The 15,954-nt window shown below is 44.8% G+C and overlaps 1 protein-coding gene across 18 annotated transcripts in view; it reads right to left on the bottom strand.

The window, feature by feature from the left end:
* CLASP1 (cytoplasmic linker associated protein 1) overlaps positions 1-15,954 on the bottom strand; it is a 175,830-nt gene that overhangs the window by 115,024 nt on the left and 44,852 nt on the right. For 17 of the 18 annotated variants that reach the window (XM_017823514.1, XM_017823531.1, XM_017823516.1 and 14 more), the window contains exons 3-8: positions 11,156-11,234; positions 10,822-10,925; positions 10,231-10,322; positions 10,068-10,143; positions 7,671-7,768; positions 6,289-6,356 (exon numbers count right to left, since the gene is read on the bottom strand). In XM_017823514.1, coding sequence (XP_017679003.1) covers positions 6,289-6,356; positions 7,671-7,768; positions 10,068-10,143; positions 10,231-10,322; positions 10,822-10,925; positions 11,156-11,234 — 517 coding nt within the window. Of the gene's footprint in view, positions 1-1,724; positions 1,868-6,288; positions 6,357-7,670; positions 7,769-10,067; positions 10,144-10,230; positions 10,323-10,821; positions 10,926-11,155; positions 11,235-15,954 lie in introns of those variants that run through there. The other variant, XM_017823530.1, reaches the window with a different exon arrangement.

A 15,954-nucleotide genomic window follows, 5' to 3' on the forward strand; every position in this document is an offset into this window, starting at 1 on the left:
TGTTAGTGATGTTAGTAGCAACATGATTCTGCTTAGTTACACCAAAGCTTTGCCAAAATAGCATTTGTGTGTTCATATAAAACCATCAGGCTTAGGGAAGTGATGAGACACACACAACTAAAGTAACTCTGGTCTAACACTTCTTTGCAAGGAAATGCTGCACTCAAGGTACTTTGGATTCAATCCAGAACACACAATAGCACTAACAACTTACACACTTACTTTTCTTCTGACATTTGCAACTACCACAGTTCAGCAGTGGTGACCTGGAGGTCAGGCGTTTCCCAACAGATAAGACCAGCTGGACTACTACCCCAGGCTCTTCATTCCACCAGCTGATCCTATAAATCTGAGAAGTTCCCAGCATGATGAAATCATCATGCTTCATTGACAACAAAATACATGCTCGTTTTCTTTAATAAGCAATTAAATACATTAATTATTCAACACAATTCCAACTTCATTAAAATAATGGATTATTCTCAACTCCTCTTTTGACCTGGACAGGAGGAGCCAGAATGAAAAGGTCTCTCAGCTGTAGATGGTGACACTATCCACTGACAGGTGATGCAGTTCAGAGAAGGAGGACCAGCCTAGATGGTTTCTGTGTTTACTTCCTGGAGTTGGGAGGCATTTACTGACAGTGAACAAGGAACGCTTCACACATGCATCCACTGCCTCCTCTGAAAATACATGCAATAATTGCCTTGGAAAACACAATATTCCACAAGGATATTCCAAGCCCCTAAAATGAAGAACTGTGCATAGAAATGGGATGTACTGTAACATGTAGTATCCATTCCACAGCATTCAATTTGCCCAAGTGATTTCTACCTTCTGTTACATAAAAAGCTGCCAGTTAACTCGCACCTTGACGCTGTAAATATCAATACAAAACAAAGGTCTATAAAATTCAGATACCGACAATCTCAGACTTCCTAAATTTAGTCTACTACATCGACACTGTAGTAAGGATTTCAACATGACAACAGGTACAGTGAATGGAGAGAAAAGGGGAAAGAAAAATGATGCAGCTTTTGCAAAGATGGCTAACAAAAATCACATCCTCTGAAAGCTAAGATAAAAAGCACAGGCTCCTTACGTATCAAAAATAAATGCAATATATGCCTCTATCCTGTAAATTATTCTTTACAGGTGAAAAGATACAGATGTCCTCTGCCTTTCCATTTCACCTAATCTCCTCCAGCCTCACTGACTACCACAGAATTCCTCCGTTACAGAAATGCAGTTAAAATACAAAAATGCAGGGGAAAACACTGATTCTCCATATGGCACATTCTTGGAACCGTGGTTCCAATTCAAAAGTACTCATAACCAATTTAAATAATCTTCCCAACTAATTTTGCAAAAGGCAACAGCTAGGAAATTAAAGTCTCAGTGATCACTCAAAAACATCACAGACCAGGAAGGGTTTCTGAAAATACCTGTCCTTCACCTCTCACAACCTGTTCCGTTCCCTTATATATGCACACATCCTCTTCCTTCACCCCATCAAACAGATCATTTATCATATTTTATAGAACTTAAACTAAGCTTGATGCCACCAGGCTATAGATGTTTCCAGGCTGGTTTTTTTAAAGTTTCACTTTTACTGCAAGACTGCTTCAGTCTCATCACACCGTTAAAAAGAAACAGAACAGTCAAATATTCAGACACTAACAAATAAACACATCCATCCCAGTGGCACATTCATTAACACCTACCTTTCCCTGCAGTCATTCTCTGCAGTGCCGGCGAGATCCCGGGGAAGGGCACTGTGCTCCGGGAGCAGCCCCACAGTACATGTCTCTCAGCAACTTAACCAGCAGCAAACTCGCCACCCTCCTACACCACTTCGCTGTGTGACCTAGCAGGCGATTGCCACCTCTCCTCCAAAATAAAAGCCTGCTCAGCATTCAGTTGAGCTCTATGTGTCCTCCTGTGCCTGCTTGCTCACAACCCTCCCTTCTACATTTCAGAGTTTAAGATCCAAGAGGCAGCAATATACTTATTTACCAAGCTGCTAGAAAGGGAGCAGAGCTCATCCTGTCCATTTATACCTTCCACAAGGATGTACTCTCACTTAATGGTGCTCACTCAAATATCAGACATTACTGCTCTCTCAGGTCCCACACAGGTGAAGGGGTATTTACTTGTTTTTTTCATGCCATAAGAATGCTGACTCAATGAAATCAATTTTCTTTTTCTTGAAAACTGAAAACCGTATTCAGAGAACAAGCCATAATGGAATTTAAATTGTGCAAGGAGGAATGAATGCAGAAAAGCACAAAGCAGCATTTAGTGGTTCGAAATCCCTCTGTGTTACCACAGAGAGTTGTCCCTCCTTCCAGTCTGCAATTCTGCTGCTTGGATGTGTGTTGACAAACAAACAATATCCCACCCCCAGATGCACGGCAATACTTGGCAAATGTGGGTGATTTTCCCTCATATAATAAATATCAAAATAGCATTCAATTACTCAACTTTATTACTAGCAAAACACAGGAATCGAAAATAGTTCTAGTTTCCATCTAACTGACTCCAAGTTCTCAACTGCCTAAACAGAATTCACTTAGCAAATAGCATATTTATCTAATACATTATCTCAAATATAGAGGTAGTTCTACTGAAAAGTAGCACTGCTCCTTCTTCATACATTTTCAGTAACTGAAATTATCACATCTTCTATTTTAGCACTATTTTAATTAACTTGCTCACTCTTAGAACACACATTCATACAGTCAGCTACCAAAACTGCATCCTCCTCTCACCTTACTCCGTGCAAGCATCCACGGGGGAGAGATCTCAACTCTAGAATTCTGACTATAAGATCTCCTGCTTTGATTCCCTTGCAGCCCAAGACCACTACCACCCCCACTGTCCCTAAATCTTGCTCTCCCAAGTCAAAATTCATCACCAATAAGAAAGTTCGATCCCCTCCCTTCCCACAGGCACACCACTGCAGTATCCCTGCACATATAAATATAGAAGTATCTCCCAAAACTGTGTGACCTATATAAAAAAAAAAAAAAAAAAGGTTTACATCAAAGAACATCATATTAAGATATCACAATGATCAGAAGCATAAAAAACAGTCCAAAACATTGTGGCTACTGAAAGCTTTGGTTTGGGTCATTGATTGCTATCAGCCTGTGTCTCTCAGCAGATCATTTATTTTATTATTAATCTGTATTGAAACTTGATTATAAAGCTTTCTGGAGTCGTGGTCCGATCCAAAGTCAACTCAAATCCACAGAAAACCTGTACACTTTATGTTAAGGTCCGTCCAGATAATACCAAGGAAATTCATGCAGCATGAATTTCTTGGAGTCTGTGTCCAATAGCCTCTCTCTCTGTATCACATCCAACTCAAGATCATCACACAGCGCCACATGAAGACAGCAGCTGACTAGCTGGCAATTATTGGTTCTTTCATGCTGAAAATGTATTTGTCCCAGGGGAATAAGGCATCTGCATAATTAGCAAAAGCAGTTACACAGAAAATAATTAGCTTGCTGAAAGCCCAAAGGGGGAAAAACTATAATTTTTGCTTCAAGAGGCTGACTAATTATATGCCAAATAACAAAACAGAGATGCATTGAGAATCATCGAGAAATCCAGCGTGGATTTTAACTTCATATTCTAGCTATAAGGGCTGCTGGTAGCCTAGCAACAAGCAGCATACTTGGGCATGCCAAAACCTCCCTCTGTCTTAATGAAACACCTCAGATTACTCTGCAAACCTCCCCCACCCCACTATGCATTTAATTCTTGTATTACTAAATGATAAAAACAAGGCCTAGCCAAAAAAAAATAAACAATTCAAGAGACACTCAAAGAAGGATTCATGGATCAAAACACAGAAAAATAAATACAAAACACAAATTGTTTTCAGAGACTTGAAATTCACAATCTGATTAGAGTTCATTTATTACATTTATTCTTTGGATTATGAAAGTGTTCTATTATTTTAAGCACCTTTTCTGGTAGTCTAAGTAAGATTTCTGTTTGTTTGTGTCTTGGGAACCATCAGATAGGAACTCTTTAACAACTTACAGCAACTCCCTTATCTCCAAAACACTCCTGATATACAAACAGTGCTGCTGAATTGCTTTCTTTTACTTGAATCCTCAGTGAACCAGTAGAGGAAACTGTTATCCCAAACTGTAGTCTCGTCTCAGAGCCAAGAGACCAGTTTTCACCATATTCCACCATTCCAGAAGCAACATTTGCTTTCCCACCTGTCCAGTTCTGCGATAAGACAGGTTGGACGACCCCTTTCAAGTCTCACTGTAATTAGCACAACTCCACTGCTCAGTTATGAGTGACCCTTCAGCCAACACCTTGTTCTTGGCTACCCACCAGAAAAGCACAGACTCACTCACCCATACAACCACTCTACCAGACTCAAAGGGTTAACAAAACTAAGAGCTATTTCCACTATTTCCTGGGAAAGGCAAATCTTTTGGATGTGCAATATTTATCCTCACCTTCCCTGGTGACTCTGACAACTGCTGAAAGTGTCACCCTTGTTCAAAAGCCGCAGAAGGTGTCAGGGACACAAGAAACCTGACAAACTTAGCTTGTCTTCAGGCCATAATAAACTTGTGACCACGGGTGAAGATAAGCCTCCTTCGCTGGCTTTACACAACCTCACCAAGGTAAACTGAAAGTTGCACAGAGCTGTTGACACATGAGATATGATGAGCATGTGTGCTGTGTTTGTGCTATGCTTGGAGGGCAAGGAAGAAACAAATCAGCCTATGGCACTACAGGAAACTGAACCCTCCCCTCAAACACACACACAAAATATATTAATAAGTAATGGTGTCAAATGAGAACTGCTTTAACTCTGCAACTACAGACTTTTTCATTGTTAGGGAAGATGAAAAGGTTCTGGTAGAGCAATAGGAGATCCTATCCTTTGCTCTCTTTGACCCCTTAACAGTCCTCCACTCTCACCATCTCCTTTTTCCCCAGGATACTTTTTGGTCTCAATGTCCACACAACAGATTCAGTGGAGGAGAAATGCTAACACATGCAGAGACTCCAAAGATTGCATCCAGCCACAGCACAAGCAAGAACAGAGAGACACCAGAGGATCAGGTTTAGCAGGGTGAGGAAGACAGGAGTACTTGTGTCTGGGAAGCACTAAAAGCCTGTCAGTGGAGTCAAGGACATGAGATGGGGATCATATGGTTTCGGGCACTCGATGTGCAAAAAAGTTAAATCTTCAAATTCACCACAACAGTGACAAAGGGGTATAAAAGAAAAAATAGTTTCCAATGAAGTCTAAAAGTAGGTGGTCTGATACACAGATGCTTTAGATGAAGCAATATGTCTTACCACAGATAGCAAGTCTGTCTCATCAAACTCCAAACAACAGCAACATACACAGTACAATGATGCATCAAATTGCCTTTTTTTTTTTTTTTTTGAAAGCCCCTTCTGTTTCACTGCCAGCAAAAAATTCTGCCTTGGCCTAGCCAAGTGGAAAGCAAAGAAGCTGAATCAGCAGTAAGCTTGTTTCAGTTGGGATTTCAGAGCAATCACCTGGAGGTTGTGAACCTTAAGAAGTTTGCTAAGGGATTAAATATTTACTTCCCCCCCTTTTAAACAAGTACAAGGACACTTGTTTCTCAACTGCACTTTTTTTACCCCATAAGTCTCATCTACCTGTACAGACAAAATTTTCCCACATTATGCAAAGGCATAATTTTAACCCATTCCATTTGAGGAACCTTAACTAGGTCTTCATTGTTCACAAACATACAAGAGAATCACATTTCTGAATAATCCAAATTATAACTTCAGGATTTACAAATAAGTTGATTTTATTATTTCCTGCAGGGATGAAGTTTACTGTATTTAAAAATGGATATGGAAAGAAGAATGGTGCCTAGAAGTGGAAAAGATATTTTTTCCAATTTAAAAGAGCAAAGACCTCTCTGCTCTCTTGGCTTCTGAGAGCATGGTGGGAATGACCAGGGACATCACCTCTCCTGCTCTTGGCCTTGCAGAGGGTGTGAGCTTGATAGGAACCCGCAGTTCTAAACTCAGGTTCTTCATCTCTGCTCTACTCAGCTGTTGGCAGAAGGATGAATTTCCTCACCAAGAATTCTCTCAAAAATCTATTCCTAAATAAGGAGTGATACCTATTAAGATTACTTTCTAACTCACAAACTTATCAATATGAAAAACAGTAATAAACACTTGTTACTGAAGTAAGCAAATTACTAGCGAAAATTGCAAAAAACACCAGAAGAAAATAGAAGTACTTCTACTCACCACCTGAACTCTGGATCATGTTTCCAGATTTTTGGACCTCATCGAATTTTGTAAAAATTACATTCAACCTGTTTGAAAGTTAAAGGAATGCACAATGAACAACTGAATTTCATTTTAAGGAATATTAGAATCATAGAATCACTAAGGCTGGAAGAGACCTCTAAGATCATCGAGTCCAACCTTTAAGCCAGCACCACCGTGTTCACTACTAAACCATGTCCTGAAGTGCCACATCCACACAGCTTTTCAACATTTCTAGGGACGGTGATTCCACCGTTTCTCTGGGCAGCTATCTTCTAACATCTCAAGATGTTATCAGGCAAATTTGGCTTCATTCAGTTCATTGGGAACATAGTTGAAAATGTCAGTGTGGAAAGAAGTTATTTTAAAATTAAAAAAAAAAGTCAACATGCAACTGATTAGAAAAACTAAGAAGCAACTGATATTACAGAGGTGTAAGAGATATAATTGGAAATACTACATTACTGAAGATGTGACATGGCTAATTGTAAATGCATTTCCAGTTCATCACTTTGCCTATCTTAACTATTTGCAGAAATACCACAAGACACACCCCTAAAAACAACTTCACACAACATTTGTCTTTGGCTCTGACACTTTTCCATTTATGTGACAGGCCTGGTGGAGCAGAAGATCCCTATCACCTCTCATTATCCCTTCCCAGACAGTTTATTACTTTGAGCCACATTATGGAAGCAGATGTTTTCAATGGAGAACAAGAAGCAACAGTGCTGCCTCCATCTGCATGCACCCCACCTCCAAAATCACCTCTTCTCCCCTCCCTCTGTGCCCTGACAAGCTGCCATCTCCTCCAGCCTCAGGTCTAACCATGCTCCACCCTGCGCACTGGAGGTAAGATGCAGAGCAGCTTTCTTAGCTGAAATGGCAGAGCAGAGTGACATGGCTTTGGTTTTGATGTAGGGTTGGCTGGGTTTTGTTTGGGTTTTTTATGGACTCTTTTTTGGTGGGTTTTTTGGTTTTGTTTATTTTGGGGGTTTTTTTAATAAAACCTTAAAACTGATTATTTTGACTGGGGTTTTTTGCATAAACACAGGCTACTTTTAAGCATCCTCTCTATAAATGCAGAACATATAGGAAAAATCTTAAGTAATTTAATCATAAATCAGTTAACTAAACACCTGTAATAATTTTAGTGGTTTTCCAGATGTGGTGACATACTTGGGCAAAGATACAGGATCCACGTTAAGTGAAACCTGAGTGTTTCTGAGATGAAGAAATATCAAACCCTGATCCCAGGAAAAGGTTCAATCACACAGCTCTCAAAGCCTTCTAAAGGCAGGAAGGAAGGTAATAAAAAGAAAGCCAAAAACGGTGAAGACTTAAGGACATTCTCAACTTACCGAGACTGTGGTAATCCTTTTTTACTGAGATCAGCCCTTACACGTTCACCAACATGTCTGTAAATTTCCACAAGGCTGTTTATTGCTGCATCTCGAACCTGAATGTGAGAGATGAGAGAAATCAATCACCTTTACAATTTAAATAACTAAATCCCTGTCCTACCTTGGAGAACTAAATTTGCATATTTCTCAGTAACAACAGTTGCCACTATACATGTTACCACAGGGTTCATGAAGGAGCTTCCAACCCTGCATTTCACATATTAGCAGTATCAGCAGGTCTAATTTAATTGAAAAGGCAGTGAAGGCATAAAATGAAAGGTTTCATACACTGGGAGCCTGGCTGCCTTTGCCAAACTCCACCCACTGTGTGCAATAGGTACATTTACTGGATGAAAAAAGGAGAGAGACACGAATAGACCTTGTATTACTTGGACATTATAAAACAAACTGAATTTTAAATCTGTTTTACAAACTTATGTTTCTATGTTGCTAACAAAACATGGAGAAAGGGAGGAGTAATCAATCACCTGAGTCACCATTAATTTTGCATGTTTTCCAAACTGATTTGCAAGAAACTGCTGAGCACATGATTCTCGCCAGACAACAGAAGAGACATAATTCTGATTAAAGTGTCACCTTTCTATACTTAACCCCTTTCCTCCACCACACACAGCAGGCAGAGAAGGTAAACTATCTGCTCTGCCTGCAGAAACACCTACAAAGCTGTGCACTTTTGCTTCTCAAAAGATGGTCTGGTAGCAACCCACACACTTGCACACCTTGTGACTAGACATGGAATATCTTGTGGACACAAGCTAGAATTGCCTATAGGTGAGATTCAAAGGGCAAGCACGTGCCCTGCTTCCTAGTCAAAAAAACCCTAAACACTTGTCTCAATCTCAATTTTATTTTTGAGAAAATAATCAGAGTTTAAATACTGTTGTCACACCAGATGCACACTGGGTTATGCAACTGCATTAGTTAAAAACAACAAAAGCACTCTTTCTGAAAAGAGCTGTAATGGAACAGCTCCCACATCCACAACAAAGGACTTGACCTGGATGTGTTTCTCTGTCCTCTCTCTCCAAGAGAGGGCAGCAGTGACCGGGCAGCAGGTCTCCCAGTGCTCAGGAGAAGGCACCAGCAGCGCAGCAGCCCAACGGGAGGCCAGGACCAGCCCCTGCGCCCGGACAGGCGCTGTTCCACCAGGAGCCACTTTGACAGCAATTGGTGTCTGATCAGTTCAGGCACGGGTTTTCTGGGGACAAGGAACGAGATCCAGCAGAAAGGGAGAGATCAGATCCATTATTTACCCCTGCAGCTGGATATGGGATAATAAGCTGTGCCAGGTACAAGGAAGAGGCAGTTCTGAGGGAAAACATCAACTTCCCAGTTCATTCAACAGCTCATCAATGGCAGGATCCAAGCCCTAAACCCAGTATCCCCTTGAAGGGTAACAGCTTGCTTAGTCTCAGCTCAGAACCTGAGGACCCTGAATATTAAACTTCCTCAGAAACTTCTAGGAGTAGTGGGTTTCTCCTCCTGCACTGGCACAAGGAGCAAGGGAAGGCTGTTTCACACTCAGTCCTCCTCTTCAGCAAGGGGTGGCCCTGACAGCCAAGGGAATATGGCCAACTCCCCAGAGTCAAGGAAAACCAATTCCCCAGTTTGACAGCCCACACCTCCTTTCAACTGAACACCCGCTCCAGACCTGGATCCCATTATGTGTCACTCATGCTGGCAGAGGAACCAACAGGGCTATTGAAAAACTGCTAGTACACATTACACAATATGGGTTTGAACCCTGCTTCCCCCCCCCTTTTCTCACTAACCTCACGTACTTCCATCTAATTTTAAGTATAGAAGGCATATAGAAGGAACAAATTTTATTCAGCTTGTATTTTTATTTGGGTTGCACTGCTGATTTAAGGTCTCTATACCGCTTGTCTTCACTCCCTGTTGAGAACACTCCTGCACAGTTTCTGGCAGCACACATGGCCAGGCTGTCCGACTGGTCCCATTTGCCCTCCCCGCCAAGACTAGTTGTTCTCTGAAGGTGAGGGGTGCTGCACCAAGCCCAGAGGGATCCTCGCAGCCTCCCCTGTATTCAAGGCTGTAAAGCACAGGAGTTCCTTTCCCACAAAGGCTTCCTGCTCTGTTCATCTTGCCTGCAGATTCATGTTGTTCAGTTGAACTCTTGGAGTAACTGATATGCTGGTTTGGACATACTTCAAATCATACCTCTTCAAAAGCAGCAAAGGGCTCTTCACGCACAGCATTGTTCAGAGCTCACCACCAGCACAATGAGCTGATTTACCAGCCAGAACACATAGCCCTGATTACCCACAAGGCAATCAGCACAACCTTTAGACATGACTCACAGCAAAAGCTTACCTGGCTGTTTGGATCTCCAAGTAAGTTACATATATGTGGCACTATCTTACTCAGTGTTAAACTCTGAGCTCCAGATCTGGGAATGAAGAACAAAAGAGCACCACTGTGAATCACAGAGCAGGCTTGTGTACACAACACCGGCTTGCAGAAGGTTCTGACTTACGCATTGAGTGTTGCAATAAGGCAGAGGCAAATCCCTTCTCTTGTCCGAAAATTCTTGTGTTTGAATCCTCCCAGCATCCTGTCCCACACGTACTGTGGAAAACAGAAGAGAGAATGAGACAGGAAAAACAGACAGTGGGGGAAGAAACAGATTCTCTCTTGCAGCAGACATACACCATGCCATCTCTGGAGCTTAAATATAAGATTTAGGCCCATCCAAGAACAACAGGACAAGAAGTAGCAAGACACTTTTAGCTCTGACTAATTCTTTGTTCTGTGCTGACTTCACAGTAACTCCCCGCTACCTAAAACAATATTCATATTTACAGAAAGCAAGTACCTTCCAAAGACCCAGAACAACAACTCTGACATCTACCCAACACATCCCATTCCTGGGAAATCCACCGACACTCACACTCCCATGTGTATGCTGTCACACAACAGCATTCTCAAGTGAAGCAAATATCTCATAACAAGGCGTAGGGAGATGAAGCCATTTCAGACAGAGTCACAGGCGAAAACCCTCTGACGGAAAAAAGTTTTCCTTTTTACACAGCCAGTCACTCACGCTGTAGAGGGCTGTCAAACATACCTGAGGGTTAGCAGCTTGTTCCATGATTTTCAGCAGCAAGGTCTGATCCTGCTCCCTCACAGAGTCCTTAGAATCTCCCAGCCTATCAAGTAAACTTGGCAGAACTGAGGAAAGAAAATAGAAACATCCAAATCCCTCAGGAAAAAGCTGACAGTGGCACAGCCTCTCTGCTCTCCCCCCACCCCATGGAGGAATCGGACCTGCTGCCCTTCAGTTGAGCCTGAAACCACCCAGAGCCTCCCGAGTGCTCTCCTGGGGAGAAACCAAGCTTTGTGTACAGCAGCCAGAGGGGATGCCAGCAGAGCACTGGGGACATTCACACACACCCTCTCACCTGTGCCAATCTGGGCCTTGAAGCGATCTTGTAAGCGGGACACTAGTGCGGAAATGATGTCAATGCCCAGGAGAACCACCTGCAGGGACAGGACAGATGGTGTTTTAGTGTGCATTACAGCTGTAATTGCTGCTCAATGCTAAAGTCATACATATACATGTCCAGTGTACACAAATCATATACATAACCCTGCAGTATTTGCTGTAATTAACATTTGTAATTAATTGCAATTATTACAATTATAGTTAGAAAACGGTGTGCACTAAGAGCTGCTTAATTATTCACCGGCAGAAATTAAACCCAACGCTTTTATAACATAACTGAAACCCAGGGAAAGACACCTTGTTTGAGAGAAGCTTCAGGACAGGCTGCAGATCAGAAAACCCACTCTGATTAACTACATTTACTAGCCACAAAAAGATACATTACATACTGAATATACTGTGTAGCCTGTATATGAAACACATGAGGATGCCCTATAGACCTTGATCGTGCTGGTATGAGACATTTCTCTCTAAGTTCCTGGAGAAGCACTGAGGTTAGTCATGCCTGGAAGTGTTAGGTACAGCCAGGATTCTGAGGTGGTGCCACCGGGGCTGTCCCAGCACAGCTCAGCTCCCTGTACATACACCTAAGTGTACATATATACACATATACATACATGTCTATGCTGTCTGTACATACATACAAATGTGCACATATACACATTTTTTTATTTTTAGATTTTAAATTTTATTTTAAGCTTTTTGCTGAGTTGGAAGGGACCCATCAGGATCATCGAGTCCAACTCCTGGCCCTGCACAAGACACCCCAAGAATCACACCACGTGCCTGACAGTGTCCAAACGCTTCCTGAACTCCTGCCAGGCTTGGTGCTGTGACCACTTCCCGAGGGAGCCTGTTCCACTGCCCAAGCACCCTGCTGGTGCTTTTCCTGATATCTAATCTAAACCTTCAAATATATAAGCCGATCTACATTCCCTGTACATACACACAAGTGTGTGTGCAATCGCACACGTACATATCCACACTCTCTGCACATACCCAGGCCGTGTGCAGGCACAGGGAGCACGGGCACACCCGCCCCGCACAGATAATGCCCATTATCCACACTCTCTGCACATACCCAGGCCGTGTGCAGGCACAGGGAGCACGGGCACACCCGCCCCGCACAGATAATGCCCATTATCCACACTCTCTGCACATACCCAGGCCGTGTGCAGGCACAGGGAGCACGGGCACACCCGCCCCGCACAGATAATGCCCATTATCCACACTCTCTGCACATACCCAGGCCGTGTGCAGGCACAGGGAGCACGGGCACACCCGCCCCGCACAGATAATGCCCATTATCCACACGCGCACCCGGGCCCGGCCCGGCCACTGCCGCGGCTGCCCAGCAGGGGGCGCGCCCCGTCCCCGCTGTCGCCGCGCGGCTGCCCCGCCCCTATGCAAATGAGCGCCCGGCTGGCGCGGAGCACTCTGGGTAAGCGCCATCGCCGCCGACAAAAGGGCTCGAACGGGGCGCGGGGCCGCCCCGAGCCGCCGCTCCCCGCGCGTCCCCGCGCGGAGCGCGCCCCCGAGCCGGCCAGCGGGAGCGAGAGGGCCGGGGGCGCGCCGCCCCTCGCCGCGACCTAGGCCGCAGTTCGCCCTCCCCTACAGGCGGCGCGCCCGCATCTGCAATTCAACCGTCCTTATCTGGGGGTTGCGCGGCTGCTCAATGAGCGTGTGGCGAGAGCAGCCCTGCTAACGCCTAAAGCAACACAGCGGCGCCCGCTCCGTGCGCGGCGCAATTTTTGGAACCTCGCACCGCGGCGAGTGCCCGGCGCGTCCCAATGACACCCGCCCCGCGGCAGGGAAAGCCCGTCCGAACCGAGCCCGACCGGGCACCCGCCGCGGCGGCGTGTGTATGGAGACTGCTGCGGTCTGACACACCCGGCTGACGCCGGCACCCCTCCCACTGCCCCCCCCCCCATCAACCACCAATGTCCCTAAGGAAGCCGCGTCCGGGACACCCGCTGTCCACACCAAACCCCTCACGTTCCACGCACGGGTCACGCTGTTTTAACTCCTGTTGGAGTCGCCACGGCTGCTCTGCATGCCAGCGGTCAGTCCACAACAACCCTCTGTCTGTCCCATGGATTCAGCTCCGGAGCAGCCACGGACTATGCGTGGTGCATACAGGAAACAGCCTACAACTCCATGTCAAGTCTGCTAAAAAAAATTTTCTAAATACAAGCCCCTTGGTACCTAACTTCTCCCAACACACGTTCTCCAAACAGCTCCTGCAGTTTTCCCCCTCGGAGTAACAGATCCTTCAACCGTGTAATTTTTTTTAATTCAACATCATTTGCAGCATGCCGACAAGATCTAGAATCTATTTGTACGCCAAAGGAGAATTTTCCTCGTGGTTCTGTTAAGCCGTGTTTCGTTTTCACATTCATCTTGCACACTGGATTTAATCTACCATTGACAAATGCTCAGCCAGCTGCCCTAAGCCCCATGGCTGCCCGCTTGTCTGCCAGCTCACCCGGAGCCTCCCGGCTGGGGTCCGGCAGCAGAGCCCCAGCAAGAGAGTGGGCTCCGGATCCTCATTAGTGGAGCGATGCTTTTAGGGAAAATCAATGGGATTCTGAGTGCCAGTCACCATTCACAGCTGTCTGATTAGAGTCCCATCACAGAAGCATCCTGCACAGAGATAAGTGTGCTGCCTGCAATTACAGAGATGTGCCCCAGGGGTAAATTCGATCCCGGGAGAGGAAGGGATCCATCTCTTCTTCAAACTGCCTGCAAGCCAGAAAGAGTGAGGGGAACTCATCGCTCAAACATGAAAGGAAACACATGCACAGTGCAAACATACCCTGCAGTTCACCCCCAGGATGAGGCTGGGAGGACAAGCTAAGCTTCCCAAGACTTTTTGCTGTTGTGCTTATAAAAACGGGGATTTATTGAGCACAATGATTACAGTGGCACTTGGACAGCTACTGAGGAAACAGACACTGGGGTGAGCAGATGTTATTCTCGACCATGCTGGACTCATTTATCAACCCCAATGTGCCACCTGCCTCAAACTCCTGAAGGTCAGAGGTAAAAAGCTGAAATCATGTAGGGATTGAGAGAGCCAGTGGATCCGCTACAGAGAGATAACAGACAACCCAGGGCATGGCTGGCAAACAAATGAATAATGAATTGAATTCCAGCCCAACTGTTGCATTGGACTGACTGCACTGAACAGCCCACCTGTTCACCACTGAAGTAGTCAGCTCTGCCTGAATTAACACACGTATGAGCAGGAGGAACCTCAGGAGAGGGGAGACTCTCAGGGCCAGAGCAGGGATGGGCCCAGTCAGCAGCCACTCCACACCCTGATCCCACAGCAGGGCCTCTCTCCAGGGAAGCCAGCTGGCCAGCACAGCTCCACACCAAGGCACAGGAAGGGCAGCTCTCCATCAAATTCCAGATAATGCTGCAGTGCTGATAACTACAGAGTTATTTCAGGCCTTTACATCAGCACAGGTCTTTTAGCCACTACTTTATACAGGCCCCCAAAAGAGCTATCTCAGAATCAGAAACACACAGTATTGTGTGCTCCGTCTGAGACTCTGCTGCTCTGCTTATTTGACTCCTGAGGTTCCCCAATATAGTCAATAATAGTCTGGGTGGCAAGTTACACCACCAAGAATTCAGATTCATTGGCATCTGCTGCTGCTTTGTCATGTCATGAAGTACTTCCTGTAGGTGCCAAGGGCTGTCAGCAAGCCCTTCTCCTGCCTCTCTCTGACTGCTAGGTCAGTAAAGAATTAGTTCCCAGGATGCCACACAGGCTTTCCCAATACAGACAATACTTTTTTTTTTTTTTTTTAAAGAGGTCAACAAAAAGTTACTTCAAAGAACTCAAAGCATCTGTTGTTTAATACCTGGGTATTACACACCTAAATATGCTCCCATAAAAGGCTAAGAAAGCTGCACAATCCAGCAGCAGCTGATCCAGCACAAAGTGACCAGAGTGAATCTCAGCCTCAGGCTACCCTGACAGCCTGCACAAACTGTGGTGGGGAGAGGCAAACCCTTTCCTCCACTCTGCATCATGCCACAAGCAGCAGAGATGTGATGGCTGCTGCACAAACCTTTATCCCATGTCTCTTACAGGGAAGCATCAATGGGCTGAGCAGCACATCCCCACGGAGTTGTTTTGCTCTGCTGGCCTCCTGCTGGACCTTCCACACCTGGCAGCTTGGGAACCAAATGGAAATGCTGGAGAGAGCTCCTACCCCAGCTTTGTCACCAGCTTGCTTCATGCTGTTTCAACATGCTCATCTCCACCACTGGTGACACAGCTTGGCCATTTCACTTTGAAGTCTCTGCCTAGGATGTTTTTCTTGGAGGAGGGAAGGGAGATGGAAGAAAAGACTTCTAAGTCTCACCATGAAGAAAAGGATTTGTAAGAGAATTCAACCAGGTTTTTTTGAACACTTGCTTAGATTGTCTCTTGGATTCATAAACAAAGACATGAAGACGCGCTTGCATACTTTAAGTATGCAAATTTAATATATTTCTGAAAACAAGAGAACGCTTCAGACTACATACTGGGAAACTTGAGGCAAGCACTGATGCCCCACATCACTGCCTGTCTGACCAGCAATAAACAGTCAGACACAGAGCAGTTCTAATTCCTCAGGACATGAAACCTCCACCACAACTGAACTGGGCACGAAAGACCGAGGAAGCACTAAAGTTAGATGACATTTGCAAATTTAGTTTTGAAGTTGAGTACATATTTTGGGTCAGCACAACAGTAAC

Source organism: Lepidothrix coronata, unplaced genomic scaffold (assembly GCF_001604755.1).
Source record: "Lepidothrix coronata isolate B3197 unplaced genomic scaffold, Lepidothrix_coronata-1.0 Scaffold103, whole genome shotgun sequence".
Taxonomy (NCBI): Eukaryota; Metazoa; Chordata; class Aves; order Passeriformes; family Pipridae; genus Lepidothrix; species Lepidothrix coronata.